Genomic DNA, 19,310 nt, shown 5'->3' with positions numbered 1-19,310 from the left:
GACTTTTTTTTGACCAGAGAGGACGGTGGTGAGATTCTGAGCGTCTTGGTTGAACACGAGACTTGAGGCAGGGGCGCACAACAGCAGGAAGGGGGCACGGGGCAGAACAGGCCAGCAGGAGGCCAGCCGCTGCAGCAGCCCCACTTACCATTTGGGATCATGATTCCACCGACCATGGTTCCAAACACAACCGAGAGGGTGAGGGCTTTAAACCGCAGGGGCGGCATGTAGCCTCCAGCGGCAAAGGTCCCATCTTTTTGCTACATGAAAGAAAATAAAAACAAGGTTCTGAAGTGACCAATTTCCTGTCCACCCTGCAGTGAGCAAGTCCTTAAAGGGCTCTGCCAACACCCCAGGTAGGTCTGCCCGGGAGGTGGCAGGCAAGTACTCTGGGCACAGGCAGATGTGCCTGAACGTGAACCTGCAACCAGAACTGCGGACCCCAGGAAGGTCCAGGCTGCTCCTCACAGCAGCTACGGTGGTAAATAACAACTTCGTTCTGAGACGAAGAACAAATCCTTCTGTTCTCCTTTTAGAGCAATGCTGTGAGAGAGATTTTTAAAAATACTGCATAGCACGGGAAACAGAACACATCCCCAGTTCACAGTGACACACAGTGGGTTTCAGGGTGCAGTGGGCCCCTCATGCACACAGAGAGGCTCGGCTGCACCATCCTCGTCTCCAGCAGGCGCGTCCAGGGAGAAGACAAGGGGACAAGTCAAGTCATTACATGCTGTAATCAAGCCAAAGAGACCACCTCTGGCCTCACCTCCACATCCATAGGCACAGGGGCACCGGAAGCACCTCATCAGGCTGTGGTGAGGACCAAAGGAGGTGATGGGAGTGAAGCTTCTAGAACAGTGCTGTGCACACAGGAGGGGCTAGCCATGATTACTATTGCTGGGCTAGGAAAACAGCACTCAAGTGAAGCTTCAGACCCTTCCAGAACTACAGTTTGGAGGCACCCAATATCCAGAATTGACTTGCACAGGCAGCTTTCTTAGGACAGACTAGTGAGGGAGGTTGTTAGGTCTACACCCTCTGACTCAGAAACCTACAGAAATTTACCCAAGAAACACTCCAAGAGGAGAAGAAGAAATGGGCAGCTACATGCAGGAAGGGTGTCACGAGAGTCACCCGTGATAGGTCAAGGGTGAAAGACCAGCAATGAACAGGAAGTGAGAGCAAGGGCTTAGTGATGCTGGGGGTTTCTATGGATACACATGGACTAAAGATGGGAGAAAACACAGCGAGAGGAAATCTGCAAAGAGATGCACACAAACGCCAAGGGGAGCAGAACGGGTCATTCGAATGAGGATGGAGGCATGCAGGTAAGTTTTCCACTTGAATTAACGTTTCCTTTAATACCGCTACTGATTTTCTAATTTAAAAAATCACAAAAACATGTTATTTACAGAAACACAAATGCTGTTCAGATATGAAGTACATGTTTGCATCAGAGGACCCCATGGCCGCATAAGCTAGGCTGCCGCGCCCCCCAGGGGACAGAGCCTTGCTTGGTGCCCAGGTGCCTGAACAGCTAACAGGGGTGGGGCAGGCAGCCAGTTCTTCAGGACTGGAGCTCTGCCTCAAGGTGTTATCCCTGGTGGCAGAATCTGTGGGAGGCTGCCTCAACCATGCGCCAAGCCACATGGACGAGCCCAGTTCCAGCTGTCCTTGAGGCCTAGGCAGCCACCCACCCCGTCTGCCTACCAGACTCTCCCCTCCCCGCCACCATGGCCTAAGCAGTTCAAGTGGCCACCAGGAGTCCTGGCTGACGCCACAGACCAGGCTCAAGGACTCAGGCAGGAACACAAGAACCACCGCAGAGAGACAGGGCCAACCCCATGCCCTCGCCCTTGGGCACGAGCTACCACACTTGCACCTCTTGTTGTCAACCGGGCAGGAGTTAGAGAGCCAGGGGAATGTGGGTTCCCACTGTACATTTGGAAAACTGCTTACACAGGACTACATGGTGCTGGGCCTACACACACGACAGCAAACAAAACTCAGCCTCTCCCAAGGTTCAGATGTCCTTTGTCAAATTATCAAAACTTTCCCTTACACAAATGTAAAGAGAATGGTGGCCTGAGCCCAGCGTTCATCTGCCCACCCGGCCAGCCATTATCAGCTCCTGTCAGTTAAACCAGCTCTTCTGAGTTCCCAACCACTCCTTTCCCACAGGGTTGTGCTGAAGCAAGCCCCTGATTTCCTGCTACTTCTCCGATGTGGGGGACAGCAGGGAAGTCACAGGACACGAGCCTAACCTGCTTGGACACTGGGCCTGACTCCACATCTCCTGCTGGAATCGACCCGATTGATCTGAGGCTCTGTTCTCCAAAGTTGGTTAAAAAAAAAGATCCCTATTAAAAGATTTCATTTTAATTGGAGTTTTTAATTTTTAACTAGGAAAAACTCTTCCTACTACCGCCCAGGAAAATAAAGAACTAGCAAAAGCCACTTGAGGACAACATAACTGAGACCAGGGCAGAGACAATTTCGGGCAGAACGCCGTCCGAGGGGCCCTGAGCACCTTACCTGCTGCTCGAAAAGCAGCGTGTTCAAGGCCTGTCTGCAGGGCAGGATCATCATGGGGAAGCCTACGGCCACGGACATCATGAAGCCCACACGGATCATCTCGGTCACCAGGTTGGAAGGGAAATGCATGAGCACGTTGCCCGCGGTGGCCTCGGTGAAGCTCACATAGCCGAAGAAGCCCACCTGCAGGGGGACGACAGAGGGATGGAGGGGGCATGTGGTGAGAGGGGCGCACCCTCCCCGGAACAGCCGCGAGCCTCATCACGAGCAGCTGCAGCAAGACCAAGGCCCCCCAGCTCCTGGCTCGTAAACAACCTCCTTGACAAGCAGAGGCTGAAGGTCTAAAGGTGAGAGTCCGATGTGGCTTCTCCCCACTTGGACAACAGGGCACCAAGAGAAGGGAGCTGCCTGCATGGAAAGGGAGCATCGGAATGCCCCATGAGCCCCGCAGAGGGGCTGGACTTAATCTGGCTCAAAACCCAAACCATGGGGTAAATCAAGGTCCCCACGAGCTCAGGCTCAGCGTGGACAACAATCTGACGGACCATTTGTAAAAACCAACAAGAATGGTGGAACCACAAAGTTCAGGGAAACAAGCCAGACTCTCAGTGAATTTATATCTCTATTTGCCATGTAAAAAAACAACGAAGGGGCTTCCCTGGTGGCGCAGTGGTTGAGAGTCCGCCTGCCGATGCAGGGGACATGGGTTCGTGCCCCGGTCCGGGAGGATCCCACATGCTGCGGAGCGGCTGGGCCTGCGAGCCATGGCCGCTGAGCCTGCGCGTCCGGAGCCTGTGCTCCGCAACGGGAGAGGCCACAGCACTGGGAGGCCCGCGTACCGGGGGGAAAAAAACAACAACAACAACAAAGAGGAGAATTAAGAAGACTGGAGGGAAAATCTCCCAAAACATGAACTGTATCTGCATCTGTGGGCTGGAACCTGTGATATCCTTTCTCTGCTATTTCACTGTCTCCCACTTCTCACTGATGGACCACCTTTCTACAGCACATCAGCAGAGCTCTTGGGGAGGCTCCAGGCCCTGCGCTGAGGCACCCACGCTCCTCCCGGGATGGGGACAACACCACCACCTGGGGAGCGGGCTCACAGGTGGCCCTGGAGCTGAGCGGGCACTGGGATGGGAAGGAGAGAGGGCAGGCCTGCGCTGGGGGACTGGAGGAACTGTGCAAGGGGGTGGGGTGTGAAAGGGTTCCTACCATGACATAGAAGGTGGTGACCACATTGAGGGAGGAGGCGAAGATGGAGCTCATGGCTTTCACTGATGGCTCATCCAGGCTGTCATAGGTGGGCAGGACCTGGCTGTATAAAAATGAGCGACTTCACGGAGCCGATTCCAGAGACAGACACACCTCCCCCGGAGCCCCAGCCGAGTCTCCAACACCTGCCTTCCCACCACGCTGGCCACCACTGGAGCCGAGGCCGAGCTCTCACAATACTACAGACAGTACTCAGAGCCCTCCCTGAACGTGATCTCTGTAAACATTTCAGAAGTGCCACAGGATGAAAGGCCGTTTGTTCCACTGCAGCAGGAGCGTGACCGCTCCGGGCTGGGCTGAAGCACCCCGTGTTTACAGGGGAAGCAGGAAGCGGTTCAGAGCATCGCTGTCAAAAGAATGGAAAGTTAAACAAACAAGCCGGGCTGCCTGCCCATCTCAGCGCCTCAGCGAGGGGCTCAGAGCCGGCGTGGACCCAGCTCTGCGACGGGAAGAGTGGCTTCAGTCCCACGGCCCACAGCCAGCAGGGCAGTGCCGCCAGGCCTGGGAGGGATGCGTCCATGCAGGCTCTCTGCAAACAGCAGGCAGGGACCCTGCACCTGCGAGACGTGGGCCCCACGGAGGCAAACAGGAAGGGGCAGGGGGGTGACGGGGGTCTCCTGTGCAGCCCTGAGAGGAGAAAGCAGGGTGACGCTATGCTGAAGGCTCAGGCTCAGCACCAAGGGAGACGGGGCCAGCGGTCACGCCACGCGGGAGGCCGGGAGGGGGCGCGTCAGAACATAAATGAAACCACAATAGTCAGTGGAGCCAAATCCCAAAACCGCCTTTAAAAAAGTGAAAGGAGAACAAAGAGGACCCGCTAACGTTATTAACAGCAAACGACAAGGATGAGGATGGGGGAGGCCTGGCCGGCAGAAGCTGGCACCATCCCCCGGCCCTGCACACCATCCCATCAGCTACCCCCAGTGGGCAGGGGTCACAGCAGACAGCTGTCCTCACCTCGGCCCGGCAGAGGGCAGCGGGTGGCCACACGCCCATGCAGCCCAGGGAGGCGGCAGAGGACCTGCAGGGGAACTGGCACCATCATCTGGGTGCTGACCAGCTCCTTGCACCAGAGTGGGGTCCATGCCAGGGAGCCCCAGCCCCCAGCACACAGGGAGAAGTCCCTGCCCAAGAGCCACTGACACTGAGGGGAGGCGGCTGTGCCCTGAAAGTGGGGATGGATGCGTGTGGAACGACCACGGTCCCCGCCTTGCTCCCATCCTGCCTGGGCCCCAAGGACCCCTGATGGGGGCAGCCAGACCCCTGTGGTGGGCCAACCCAGCACCCACAGAGCACTTGCCCACCTCGCTGAGCAGCCCTGTGACTCAGTTTACCTGAGTCAGAGGAGTCCACCTGTCTCCCTGCACAGCCTGGGCCTCCATGTGCTCAGTGCTCTCTCCGAGCTTCTCTGGGCCGCAGGGCCAAGTGGTCCTGCACCAACACGTACTCATTTACTGCGAAGTCAGACCAGAAAGGGCCACACAGTGATGCCACAGTGGAGGCACGGCCTGTCCAGGATGGGGAGACCAGCCACACAGCCGGGCCCGTGGTCACTCGGCAAGAGCAGCAAGGTCCCCGCCCCACACGTGCTCTGGGGCAGACTTGCAGGGGAGGGAAGAGCCGTCTCTGCCCTTGGATGCCCCCAGCTCTGCACCCCTCAGCACCGCTCCCTAGGGAACGTGAGTGCCTCTGCAGGCCCCGTGCCCTCCATGAGCAGCAGACGGGACATGTGCTCACAACCCCTCCGGAACCCATAATTCCACCTGAGAACCAAACCCAGCAGACGTGCCTGACTACAGAGCAGCCACCACCAAAAGCCCGACCAGGGTTTATTTTCAAAGAAGCAAACTCAGACAAAAAGGACAACCGGTAACTAGGTACATGGCAAAAGGATGTAACTTCTGTCACTGATTGTAACGGGGACATTAAACAGCAAGAGTGGAGAGTGTTCTGGTGGAAACCAAGCTGCCAAGAGAGACGAGAAGTGGGAAACCACGATTTGGATCTCGCGTGTGGGTGTAAACACAGCAGTCTGAACAGTCTCATCTGTCACATTAGTTTACGACTGGCACAGTTGATGCCCGTAGAGTTGTGGGGGGCTGCTCTGCCAGCCCCCCGCCACCGATGGTCCCTTCCTATCCCCGCCGGATTTATGCCTCTCTTTTGAGCGGGTTACCACCTGACTGGGCATGAATCACAGGCTCCTGTCATTTGGTAGAGAAGATAAGGCTGCTGGAATTAGGGAAATAGCTGCTCTGCATTTACAAAGCCCTGCGTGCCGGAGAGCGCACGCCTGCTCACGTGCACGCGCACACACACAGGCCTCCGAAAGCATCCCAGCGGCAGTCTGAAGTCAATGTTTGTGCAATTTCCTCTTAAATATTCTCACACGAGCAGCTAAATTCTGGCAAAATGCTCGGGACTCTGTGAGTCAGATGGTTTGGGGCTGTTCTGTGTTCCCCACAGCCAACTCTACTCGTGGGGGATTTGGCAAACTCGGCGCTCTCACCAACGTGCCGGCAACACATCTTGGGAATAAAGTCGATTTCTCCCTCACTAAACATCTAACTCCCACCCTGAACCCAAAGCAGGAAGGCCACGGTGAAGAACACATTACTCCTCGTGGCCTGGATCAACCACTGAACAAAACAGTGCTTCCCTCTCCCAGGATCATAGCCCCACCTCATAACACACTCACACCCAGGGCCCTGGGAGCAGGCAGTACTTACGACTGGCAGGCAAAGGACATGCCAAAGATGGGGATGCAGCGGAAGACACCCTCCCAGCGGATGTAGCTGACTCGCCGCAGCCACTGCCCACCAAAGAGGCCGTGCTTGAGGGAGGAGAGCATGATCTGTGAGGAGAAGAAAGCGGAGCTTGGCACCAGACAGCAGACACAGGTGGGACTCAGGCCAGAGCCAGGCGAAGAATGGATGCTGCCTGCACCACAGTGGGAAAGAGACAGCCTGCAGCCTCTGGCACAGTGCCGCCTGGTGCCACCAGCTGGAGGGGCCGGGGGTGGTGCACGGTCCCGGGGCCACCGCCCTCTGCTGTGCTGCAAGCTGGCCGGGTGCTGCCCAGAGAAGCGCATGCTGCAGGGCCTCCTGACATCGGGGGCAGCTGCCTGTCCAGGGATGCTTAGCGCAGACGGTAAGCAACGAGGCCCACTTGGTGGGCCCCAGTCGCCTCCGGGACAGGACAGTCCCCCAACCTGGCAGGTCCTTGCCAGTCCTGCATGGACATGATTTAAAAGACAAACCCATCAAAAAAAAAAAAAAAAAAAAAAGACAAACCCATCAAGGACAGGGCTGTCTGGAAAGGAGGGGAATGGTCACTGGGCTGGCCCTCACAGCCAAGGGACGCTGGGAACACCGCCGGGTGCTTGGTCTTCTAAGGAAAGCCCACTGCACAGATTCTCACGTTCTGCTCCCGCAGGACTGATCAGGAGCTCAGGCCCAGGGGCTCCCACTGAGGGCCTCCCAGGCTTGGGAGGAAAGGGGCACCCTGAGTGTCAACTCCACGCCGTATCCCACCCCCAGCCTGTGATAAACACTCACTGGAAAACAGCTGCTCGCCCCCTTGTGACAAAAGGCTGGCCTCCTGACTCCTGGCCACAAACCCCATATGAAAGGTCTTTCGTGAACTGAGGAGCATCACACTTTCACTCCCTGCCCTGGAGGCCTCCCCTCCCCTGCCGGCCCTGTCTATCCACCGCGCCCCTGTGGACGATTCTGCAGCACCTTCCTGTCATCCTTGGAAGGCAGCTGGCAGCCCAACACTCACCACGAACATGAACACGGTGTAGAAGATGAGGGCCATGGCGCTGAAGGACTGGATGGAGGCCATCATGTTCCTCTGCAGGCTGAGTGGCAGCACGATGCACAGGGACACTGCGAAGAGCAGGAGCATGCGGAAGGTGCCCGTGACCTGCAGGGAGCGCCAGGCGTTGCCCCAGTTAATCCCTGGGTTTCCCACCCAGAGCCCCGGAACTGACCCAAGGCCCTTCACCACACAGCATGCTGGTCTCGGCCCCCCTCCCACTACCCGTCTGAGATGTGGACTTAAACAGTGTCCCTGGGCTGCCACGCAAGCAGCCACAAGCCTTCCAACGCACCTGCAGATGTCCTTACCTGAAACCCAAACAGCCGAGCAAAGAAGTTGGACCCCAAGTCGCCAATCACAACGTAGAAGGCGATGCAGGTTCCCAGCATCAGCCCAATCATGCTGCAAGGAAGGCAGGCGCGGGCTTGAGAGCTGAGCACCAGGGTCCCGGGGAGCCCCAGACGTGCCCCCATCCCTGCTGGGTGGCCGCTGACACGCAACAACCCAAGGGAGGGGCTGAGTGGGAGACGTGGTATCAACATTCAGCGGTTTACAGGGTTTGGCTGTGGAGTTTGCTATTTTACTCAGAATGAATATTGAGTAACACTGAACTCTTCTTTATGTGGCATTACATTTTTCTCTCCACAGGAGGTTCCAAAAGTTCTTTCAGGTGCTACAAAAATGCACTGTGATGTTAGACAAGTTAAAAGAACAATCGACTGCTTTAGAAAAGGTTATCCTTTTCAGTTTGCAATTCCCTAATTTAGAAGCCTAAAAGTGCAATTTCCCAGCCATTTTTTCATCTCATAAAATTTTACTCCAAAGGGAGAATATGAGTTTAATGCCACCTTTATGCAACAGTGTCTGGGGCAGGGGGCGGGGTGGGGGGTGCGTACGAGCTTCAGGAACAGAACCAAGAGATGAAGTGCAGCCGTGGGAGCGCCCCCTCGCTATGTTCCCTGGGTTTTCCATTTTTATATTTTTCTTAGTAAGACTTAAATAAGGCTTTCAGCCTTGACACTAATCATTTTAAGAGTACAATAAACTGAACTTTCAACTATTTAGTAAGTAACACTTCAGAGAAATATTTTAAGCTATGAACCAATCCGCATCTAAAACATACGGCTCATTGTGTAACAATCCTCCAGTTTCTCTTTGGCCACAGGTGAAGAACAGAGAGAATTACCCCAACAGAATGGCACCACCTACCTGGTCTCCACCAGCATCTTCCCTGCTTTTCCGTAGGCGTGCAACGCTAGTGGGCAGAGGGTGGGGGAGAAAATGAACAGCTCAGTCCAACAGTGGGAGAAGCACATCAGTAAAAATGTTACTAATAAAAGCTGTGAAAGGCAATTTGACAAAAACCTGCACGTCTGGAGTTCCATGGATGTAAAGGGGATATTTTATTTTATTTATTTTTTTTTTTTTTTGCGGTACGCGGGTCTCTCACTGTTGTGGCCTCTCCCGTTGTGGAGCACAGGCTCCGGACGCACAGGCTCAGCGGCCATGGCTCACGGGCACAACCACTCCACGGCATGTGGGATCTTCCCAGACCGGGGCACGAACCCGTGTCCCCTGCATCGGCAGGCGGACTCTCAACCACTGTGCCACCAGGGAAGCCCTAAAGGGGGTATTTTAAAATCTTGGTCCCATACTCTTTTTCAGATCTACCTTCAACAAGAATCACAGCAAATAAGAACAAAGCCAGTGTGGGTTGGTTTTCTCACACACAAAAAAAAAGGAGAGAAAAGAAAAGGAAAGAAAAAAAGACAAGAAAAACGATCCCAGCGAAGTAACAGTTTATCTCTGGGCAAGCCGGGCAGCTGTGAAGGAAGCTGAAAGAGGCCTGCCTGGGGCAGGAGCTGCACAGGGGTAGGGGGTGCCCAGGAGGGCTTTCAGCCTAGCCCCAGTACATCTGGTTTTCACAGCCACACCAAGGGGACCTGGCTAAGGGCCGCTATGTCTCCTCTGTGATTTCAGAAGAAAATCTCAGATGTGGTACTTTGGGACAGGACGGGACAAGTGCATTCGGGCCTGCCCCCACTTGCCCTGCTGGTGAACAGTGCGTCCTACAGCGGAGAGGAGCCCCTCTGCCCTTCCTTCCTGACAGTGGAGCTGCTTCTAGCAGAAGCAAGATTAAGAGCTGACTCAGCAGGTCCCTCCCAGGACCTAACAGTGGCCGGGAACCCCTGTGTCCCATCCCCACAGTCCAGCAGGACGAGAGCAGAGAGAAGCTCTGGTCTCCCAGGAGCAAGCAGAAGGGGGTGCGTGTGACAGCACAGCCCCAGCTTCCTGCCCCTGTCCCTCCCTCACACAGCGCCAGGGCCACCCAGGAGACTGGGAAAGTAGGGAACATGAAGGCCGACTGATATGAATGAGTCCAAAGATGCTTGTTACTTTCAAATTACTTAGGAAAAGGCATGACACTGCCAAAAGCAAGTGAGCGTGGCACCTGACCCGGGCTACACAGCCACAGGGCAGGTGGCCTTGAGAAGCAAAGGGGGTCAACTCTGCTGGGGAGGTCACTCCAGCCTCCCAGCTTGTCTGACTACTGCACAGACACTCGCACCTCAGGTTCATCTAAGACACAGAGCCCGGTGCCCCAAACGTGAAGGTGCCTGGGACCCAGCCATCCCATTCCTTTTCCTTCTCCAAAAAGAAGCTGAGCATCTCAGCGTATTCCAAATGCTCAGAGCACCCTGCCACAGAAAGTTCCAGAACACACCTGCATTCTGGACAGAGGAAGCTAATGTTGCTCCAGGAAGCCAGAGGTCAAGTCGGGAGGTGGCACCTCGTCACCCAGAAAGACTCGACTGGTTCCTAGAACGACACCCTCACAGGGCTGCCCCCAAGTTGCTGCTTGTGCTGAGACGGCCTGTGGTTCCAGCCCCGTTCTCACCCTTTCCTCACCTGGGCCAGCCCCACACACACCCCACCCACCATTTCAAGTGTCCATCCCTCAGTAACCTCTAATCCCGAGTCACAGATACAAATACCTGGCAGCCCCCCGGCCCTCAGCCTCTTGCCTGGCAAGCCGGGGACTGCCCTCCTGCCCCTCTGGGCCAGAACCACAGCACCAGACCTGCCCTGAGAGGCTGGGAGGAGTGTGCGGGGTGGTCTCTGAGAAGGTGCGTCCCTTCCCCACGCTCCTGGGTCGGGCCTTCCCTCTCCATCTGTGATAGGCTCGCTGCGGCTCACGGGCCAGGCCTCATGGGGGCCAGGAGCCGGCACTCCCACCAGGTGCGGAGCCAGGACTGGTGTCAGGAGGGGCTCTCCAGTCTCCCCGGAGACGCTGGCTCAGCTCGTCCTCCTGGGGCCATGGCCTCGCTCACGGCTCCATGGCCGCTGTGCACACAGAACTGACTCTTAGCCCGCCTCGTTGAGTGTGGGACCCCAGCCCCACTCCCATACTCACCACCCACAGTCCAAAGCCTCCTGCCCGGCAGGCAGAGCGGGGAAGCATGCAGCAAATCGTGCTGTTCAAGCTGAGGGTGATGACCTCAACCCAGCCCTCCCCAGAGCCAGGCCATCCGCCAGGGGGTGATGAGCATTTGCTGGATAAATGAGGGGTAGGGGGTGCAGAGAATCCTGGGTGTTAGAAAGGTTGGTTTTACGACCCTCATTTCCCAAGCCAAGTATCCACAGGTACAGGTCACGCAACCGCAGACAGGTAGGGAGGGACAGGTCCTCTGCAGGCCCCACCCAACCCATGAGCGGGCAGCAGGCTGACCAGGGCCACAGAAACCCAGGCGGGCGGTTGACAGGACCACAGACATGGTGCCAGAGCATCTGCTGCGCACAACTGAGCACTCCGAGGTGGCGGCGAGGCCCGGCCACCCTCCTCGGGCAGGGCCCGGGTCAGAGTGGCCTCGAGGGGGCCACGACTTCTAGGGGCAGTTGACTATCTGACATAGCTGTATATCTTCTGAAAATGGGGTTTGAAAAGTCCACTCAAAAGTAGGCCATGCAGGGCAAAGGAGGAGCAGGTAAGAAGTGGACCAGCCCATAAGCAGCAAACAAGATACCACAAAAACACACACAAAACACCAATAAAAAATCCACCAGTGTTTATTTCCCCAAACTGGCAAAGTTCATTCTCCAGCGATGCCTACGCACTGGCCAGAGCGGAGTGAGCAGAGCTATGGTTATTTCCAGGGAGGGACCAAACAGAAATATCGCAAACTCAAACGCTAGAAAACCACCGACCCGTTCCTCGGAGCGTGGACAGTTTAAAAAGGTTATTTGTTCAAGCTGCGAAAGCCTTTCTAGGAATTTCCGCACCATGGCCTGCACTGTCTCCAGGTCTGTCCATCTCCTTGACCCCCACCTGCCTGATGCCCATGGGCCCAGCAGACAACATGTGTTGGGGGCTCCGTTGACAGAGACTGTATTTCCCCAGGCCCGAGGCACGAGGATGCAGTGAGCACTCTCCTCCTGGGCCACCTTCTCTGGCTGCAGCGCAAGCTCTGGGCCAGGAGAAGGCAGAGGCCAAGAGAAAGGCCTGCAGGCAGCAGGAGGTGGCTCAGGAAGTGTGGGAGGGTTGCTGGCCCACAGGGTCCGAGAGATTCCCATCTCTTCCTGTCTAGGGCTCCTTTCCAAGCGGTGGGGCCTGTCCATTTCTGAGACTATGCCAAGACAGAGCCAAGATGAAGGGCAGCTCATGCTGCAGGCTGGGCCTGGGGGACTGTGGAAGTTCACACAACTGAGCCATCTTGTTTGGTACCAAAGACATAACCAGAGACCACTGGTGGTTTCTGATCCTTTTTGCTTCTAGCAGTTAGAATTGGGCTGCAGTCACCACAAGCAGTTAAAGGTAGAAGCCCTAGCCAGCCATGCAGAAGGGTGTCCATGGATAGTTTTCTTCAATCTTTCACAACTAGCCAAACCAGTTTGCCTTCTCAGGGACTTTCTAAGAATACTCAGACAGGCAGCTGTCAAAAACCACGGCCTGCCCAGGCCAGGGTCACCCATCCTCTTTCAGGGCACAGCCAAGCACTTCGTGGGATGTCTGCTACAGGAACCCTCAGTGAGGAGAAAGAGTCACCCTAAAGGCCATGGCCCCACAGACGGAGGAAGGAACCTGCCCAGGAGCACATTTAATCCCAAGTAGAATTTGGTCTCATGTGTGGGGTGGGGCGGGGCGCAAATTTAGCTGATGAATTTCACTTCCCCAAATGACTCCAATAGCATTATAAGAGTCTGACAGGGACTTCCCTGGTGGCGCAGTGGTTAAGAATGTGCCTGCCAATGCAGGGGATACGGGTTCGAGCCCTGGTCCGGGAAGATTCCACATGCCACGGAACAACTAAGCCCATGCGCCACAACTACTGAGCCTGTGCTCTAGAGTCCATGAGCCACAACTACTGAGCCCACATGCCACAACTACTGAAGCCCGCGCGCCTAGAGCCTGTGCTCTGCAACAAGCGAAGCCACCGCAGTGAGAAGCCCACGCACTGCAACGAAGAGTAGCCCCTGTTTGCTGCAACTAGAGAAAAGCCTGCACACAACAACAAAGACCCAATATGGCCAAAAATAAATAAATAAATTGATTACTTAAAAAAAAAACTTAAAGAATAAAAAAGGTCTGACATCACCATTCTCATCAGAACGGAGAGAGAAGGAAGCAGCCCTTCAGTTTTGAGGCCAGAACAAATGTAAGTACCTCCATGCCAATGCAAAGTAGGCAGACTGGAAGGAAACCAGAGGTCACGCTGCCAAAAGCCCACATGTGGGGCCTGCAGATGTTTTTATTTTGTTTGGCCCCTGGAACTCTGCACACCATTTCCTCTTGCTGCCTCCTCTCTGCCGTGAGAGCTGTGAGCTGAGGGCCCAACCAGGCCCTCCACGAGTGGACGCAGCATCCTGGCCACACACTAGCTGGAGGGTCAGAGACTTCCAGCCAGAGGACAGGAATTTTCCCTAGAAGTGCTCAGGGCCGGCTCCTGAGACCACGTGCATTGGTATTTCAACACCCACACCACGTATCCCCAGAATGGAGTGCAGAGCTGAAAGTTCCGAGGCAGTGGAGAGAATGCAGCCTGCACACATCACCCTGAGGTGGGCAGGAGAGTGAGGGACCCTGCCCTCAGAGCCAAGTTTCCCAGGAAATAGTCAAACTGAAAGGAGGCGGAAAGCACAGCCTTCTCTGCCTCGGCTGAAATCAAAGGAAGCAAGAAAAATCTAGAGGAAACGAAATTGCAACTAACAACAGGAAACAGAGGACGGCACTGAGGAGATGGTGACTTGCTCCCAGCTACAAACCCGAGCCCAAGGACAGTGTGCCCATGGCATTCAAAGTGGGGATGTGCAGCAAGATCCCAGTCAGGCAGCTCGGAAGGAAGGTTCTGGGGACTCTTGGGCACAGGAGCGGAGGCTGCTGAGGCTGCCTGAACTGAGAGAGGGCTCTCTGTGTGGATATGCATAAAGGGGAGACAGGAGAATGAGTATCACCTCAATTTTAAAATATGTGTTGATGTTAACAGTTTTTTTTTAATTGCATTAAATTTTAAAATAAGAAACTGCTGTTCAAAGGAATAAAGAATAAAGTGGAAGAAAAGTAATTAAAAGAATAAGACCCAGGGACTTCCCTGGCGGTCCAGTGTTTAAGACTCCATGCTTCCAATGCAAGGGTCACAGGTTCAATCCTTGGTCAGGGAACTAAGATCCCACGTGCCGCATGTACGGCCAAAAAAAAAAAAAAAAAATAAGGCCCAAACCACTGCACTTCTTAAGAAGGTACTGAGAAAGGTCCAGCGCTCCCTGGGGAGGCGATGCACTCACCCAGGCCAGCGTAGGTCCTCCGCTTGCTCAAGCTGGCGGCTTTCACCAGGAACATGCACGACTGGTGCGTCATCCAAGAACAGAAGACCAAGAGCAGGGCCCCCAGGACGATGCCACACTGTAGGGTTGGGAGAGAAAGAGATGTTAACAAAATAAAGCTACCCGGCATCTTTACCTCTCACACTGAACATGTGCATGTGCTACGTAGCATGTGCTACGACCAACAGCCCTCCCCACGGCCCCCGCCCCCTAGACACGAGGCCCCAGCTCTGTTTAGTTCCCGTGCCTATGGGCAGCGGTTCCTAGCATTAAAAGGACAATTTCCTGGATGTGGTGGCCACAGGTTCTGTCCAAAGACATAAAGCCTGTGCATGACCCCAAAAGAGCACCAGGGACACTGGTTCCTTCCCAGCCCCTCCCAGAGTCTCAAGGAACAGCAAGGGGTTGCCAGTCTCCCCAGTTCCCTGCAGACACCCTACAGCAAACCACCTTCCAGCCACTTGGATCAACAGCTACGAGTGATAAACACATTCTGGAAGGAAGAGATTAAAAATGACATTTACGCCTTTCTTATAAGTTAAACAGACACTCACCATCTGACCAGCAATTGCACTCCTAGGTATTTACCCAAAAGAAATGAAAACATGTGTTCATGCACAAACCTGCATGCCAATGTTTACAGCAGGTTTATCTGTAATCCAAAAACTGAAGAAACAACCAACTGTCCTACTAGCATCTAGCAGAGCGGAACGCACACACAGCCCACGACCCAGCTCTCCTGCACGCAGGTCACCACCCCACAGAATGCGTCCACGGGGTCAAAGCCTGTGCACAAGTTCCAAAGCACTCCAAATAGGAAACACCATGCCTGCCTAGTAAAGGTTAAAAACAGATAAATTGAGGAATGCTAGCCAGACATCGAAATGTACCAACATGACCCATTCACGTAAAGTTAAAATCTGGCAACACTGACCTGTGGTACTGGGGGTAGGAGGGGGACCCTCAGTAAGAAGGCAGGGCTGGAGGGTGCTGGCAATGCCGTGCTCCTTAAGCTGGGAACTGGCTACATGTGTTTGTTAACGTTAGGAAAATCCATCAAGAGTACACCTAAAATGTGTCCACTTTTCTATACGCATGTTACACTTCAATAAAATGTTAATTCTTTTGGAAAAGTACCCAAATTACTAAAACCAAACAAACAAAAAATGCAAACCAAAACTTTCTTTAAATGACCTGGCTGCCAGATCAAAACACACATCTCCAAATTGCCCATTGGCCTCACACTGTGTTCTGGCTGACGGTTTCTCACGGAGAAGATGCTGAGAGATGGGTGAGAGTGTCCTAACTCAGCCAGGCCCTCGGGGCAGGGCAAACCACTTCCAGGTCTTGGCTTGCATGCAGACCCCCACCTCTAAGCTCTTCCCCAGGCAAGTCAGCCTGGCCCATGTTTAAATGCTCTGGCAGGGGCCTCGTGCCCAGCACATGGCAGATACTCAAATCTGAATCACCAGAGCCCTACCATGGTGGCACTTGACAGACAGGCATCAAGGATGACAGCACTGCATTTACAGACGCAGGACCAGCCAACTACACATCCCAGGATGCAGTTCTGCGCCAGGCAAGTCGCAACGCACGCTGGGACATGTAGTCCTTCCAGAAACAGAGGTGGCTGGCTCACACTGGGATTCACATACCGAGACACAGATGTTGCCCCAGGGCTTCTAGAAGCCGCCAGCGTGGCCTTCCACATAGGCCTGCAGTCTCTGTCCTCCTGCCAACATGCTCACCAACCAAGTCAGATCAACCACTCACATGGGAACCATAAACTCATTTTCTTTCTTTTTGTTAGTTTTATCCAAAAGATGCTAAATATGAAAAATGCAAAGTCTTAATCTAAAATTAAACGACTGGTGCCCATTTTCAGTTCCAAAATGTCCATCTTATTTTCACTTTTTTCCACCTATTTGGTTTCATCATATAAGAGTGGTCTTTGAAGCCTTGCTGGCCACCTGTTCTTCTCTGGTGTCCCACTCCTCCTCCCCCAGCCTTAAGCAACCCAGGTAGTGGACAGCTCCTGTCCTAGGAGGCAGGTGGAGCGGCACCTCCACCGTGGCACACAGGAAGCTAAGAAGTTCATTTTTAGGAAAGAGGTTACCCAATTTGATAATTCCATCAATCTCCCTTTTCTAACGTACCAAATGCCTGTCTATTTGTGAATTAAACAGAAGCCAAATGAATTCACACCTCAAAAATGGTGAGTTTCAAAAAAAAAAAAAGGTGAGTTTCTTTCATGCAGTATTTAATGTTGGGATGACACCAATTTTTTAACATTTCAGATTTTTTCAATCAAGGTAACATTGGCATACAGTGAAACGCAGAGATCTTAAGCGTACACTCTGGAGAATTTAGTAATCACCTTGTAACCAACACCCCAATCTAGTTCCAGGGCCTGGGGGTTTGACTTGTGTGCTTCTGAATACAAGTGCAGTCAGGTCAGAGTTTTAAAAAATAATAGTAAAGAAAAAGAACACTGAATCCTGTGGTCACTTTCCATTTTTGAAGGATCATTTTCTTTTGCTACACTTGCACTTCGGTCTGTTATTAATTGTGCTTAAGTTTTTCACTGAGGAAATTCCTTCGGTTTCTCTTGCAGTCCCGAGGCGGAAGAGCTGCAGGGCCGCCTCCCCCAGCCCTAGTTCCCGTGAGGGGATGAGCCCGGGGCGGCGAGGGCGGCGACCACTGCCCACTGGACTCACCTGTTTGAAGCAGAAGGGCATGGTGAGGACACTGACACCTACTATGCTGTTCACTATGTTCGTGATCAGCCCCCAGTTGGAGGCGGTGGCCGCAGTCATAGCGTGGGGGCTGGGGGCCCGGGAGCCCCAGTCCAAGGCGCCGGGACGACGGCGGGGCGCGAGACCCTGAGGGGAACGGGTGGCTGCCTGGAGGAGGCGGCCTCGCGGGAAGGCGGCGGGAGCAGTCAACCTCCAGACCCCGCCAGACCCCGCGGCCGCCTCATGGCTTCGTTCCCCGCTGGCTCTCGCTGACCACCCGCGTGTCCCCACGCCCAGACCCAGAGCAGCCGCGGGGTGCCAGTCAGGAACACCTCAGCCCGGCTTCGCAGCCCCCCTGGCACACACACTTCCGCCTTCCGCGGGCTCCTCTTCCCGGAAGTGACGACAAGGAGGCGGGGCTCGGGCAAGGCTCTCAAGACGAGAGGCGGGCCTGGGTGGAGCCTGCGGAGGCGGGGCCTGGGGAAGGCGGGAGGGCGAGGCCTGGGGGCGGGGCTTGACGAGGCGCAAACCAATGAGAGGTGGGGGCTGGGTCTGCAGGGTAGGGCATGCGGGGCGGGGCCGGGCGGCCGCTCACCTGTCCCAGCGCCCCGCTAATCCTCCTGTGGACTTGGGATCCTGAGCCGTGTCTTTCCGGGCCTGGAGCACAAGGAACTCGACCCTGAGAGTTCCATTGTCACATACATATGGTATCATCAGTTTGGCCAACATGGTGAATAAAATGGAATCTCACTGTGGTTTTTAATTTGTTCTGCCTAATTACAAATGAGGTTAATCATCTACTCATATTTTTACTGTCCATTCACATTTCTTCTTGAAATGCTTATTCATTTTTGCCCATTTTTCTAATTAGCTGTTGATCTTACGAATTTTGCGTTCTTTCAATGTGCTTAGTAAGTAGCCCTGTGTCCCTCAATTGGAGTTTGTCTGATTTCTCCTCATTATACTAGTTTTTCATTGCTGTCGTAACAAATCACCACAAATTTAGCAGCTTAACCAACACAAACCTGCTCTTACCGTTCTGGGGGTCAGAAGTCCAGAATGGATCTCACCGGACTGAAATCAAGATGCGAGCAGGTCGCCCCCTTTCTGGAAACTCTCGTTCAGACTCCATTTCCTACTCATTGGGTGGCTGGCAGTATTCAGTTCCTTCGGGTGGTAGGAGCACGGCCCCCGTTTTCTTGCCAGCTGAAAACTGAGGCCCGTTCCCAGTTTCTAGAGGCTGCATTCCCTGGCTCATGGCCCCCTTCCTCCAACCTCAAATCTGGCAACAGGGTGAGGGGGTCAGCTCCCTCTCGCTTCACATCTCTGACCCAGCCAGGAAAAGTTTTCCAATTTTAAGTATTCAAGTGATTAGATTGAGTCCATCCGGATAATCCAGGATAATCTCCCCATCGCAAGGTCTGTAACCTTAATCACAGCTGCAAAGTCCCTTTTGCCATGTAAGGTAACATATTCACAGGTTCCCTGGATTAACGGGTGCACATCTTTGTGGGGAGCCAGTATTCTGCCTACCCACACCCATGATGAAATTCAAGTTACGTTTCTTTGGCAGGAATATCATGGATGTGCTGCTGCGTTTCCACTGAATCCTATCAGGTGCCGGATGATTTTGATTTGTCCCATTACTGGTGATGTTCTCTCTGATTGCTTGATTAGATAGTTACATTAAAGTTACATCTTTCTCCTTTATAAAAAATGAGTGGTTTGTGGGGAGGTACTTTGAAACTAACTGTCCTGCTCCTTGTCAAACTTGCAACGTACTAATGTATCGATATCACTGTGGTTTCCTATTGTATTCAATGGGTTATCATCCATTACTATCACTAGTTATTCTGATGCTCAATTTTCCCAGACTTGGACGGTGAGAGCCCCTTCAGCTGGCTCCTGTGTCCTGTGCTGCGTCCCCATCATTCTCTGAGCACTTCCTTGCTTTCCTGCACAATTAGATGTTCCTAGCTCATCCTGTACTTTTCCAGAATCAATCATTTCTCCAAGGAGCCCTGGGTCCTTCCAGTGGGAGACTAGTCATAGAGACCAAGATCTGGGCCCTGGGTGTGTGCTCAGCCATTGGGATGCCACTGCTCCTGGTCCCTCAATGGA

At 54.0% G+C, this 19,310-nt stretch overlaps 1 protein-coding gene across 2 annotated transcripts in view; it reads right to left on the bottom strand.

Annotated features, from left to right (window-relative positions):
- Nucleotides 1–17,573, bottom strand: part of SLC38A10 (solute carrier family 38 member 10) — a 42,492-nt gene extending 24,919 nt beyond the window's left edge. For both annotated transcript variants that reach the window (XM_060132751.1, XM_060132750.1), the window contains exons 1-9: nt 17,172–17,573; nt 14,416–14,533; nt 8,845–8,890; nt 7,944–8,037; nt 7,597–7,740; nt 6,543–6,667; nt 3,754–3,856; nt 2,539–2,721; nt 149–260 (exon numbers count right to left, since the gene is read on the bottom strand). In XM_060132751.1, the coding sequence (XP_059988734.1) occupies nt 149–260; nt 2,539–2,721; nt 3,754–3,856; nt 6,543–6,667; nt 7,597–7,740; nt 7,944–8,037; nt 8,845–8,890; nt 14,416–14,533; nt 17,172–17,270 (1,024 nt within the window). In that variant the 5' untranslated portion in view covers nt 17,271–17,573. The remainder of the gene's footprint in view (nt 1–148; nt 261–2,538; nt 2,722–3,753; nt 3,857–6,542; nt 6,668–7,596; nt 7,741–7,943; nt 8,038–8,844; nt 8,891–14,415; nt 14,534–17,171) is intronic.
- Between the last annotated feature and the right edge of the window lie 1,737 nt (nt 17,574–19,310).

The sequence above is a fragment of the Lagenorhynchus albirostris genome, chromosome 20, assembly GCF_949774975.1.
Source record: "Lagenorhynchus albirostris chromosome 20, mLagAlb1.1, whole genome shotgun sequence".
Taxonomy (NCBI): Eukaryota; Metazoa; Chordata; class Mammalia; order Artiodactyla; family Delphinidae; genus Lagenorhynchus; species Lagenorhynchus albirostris.
Note: the sequence above shows the minus strand (reverse complement) of the source record. Positions and strands in the feature narration are given on the sequence as shown.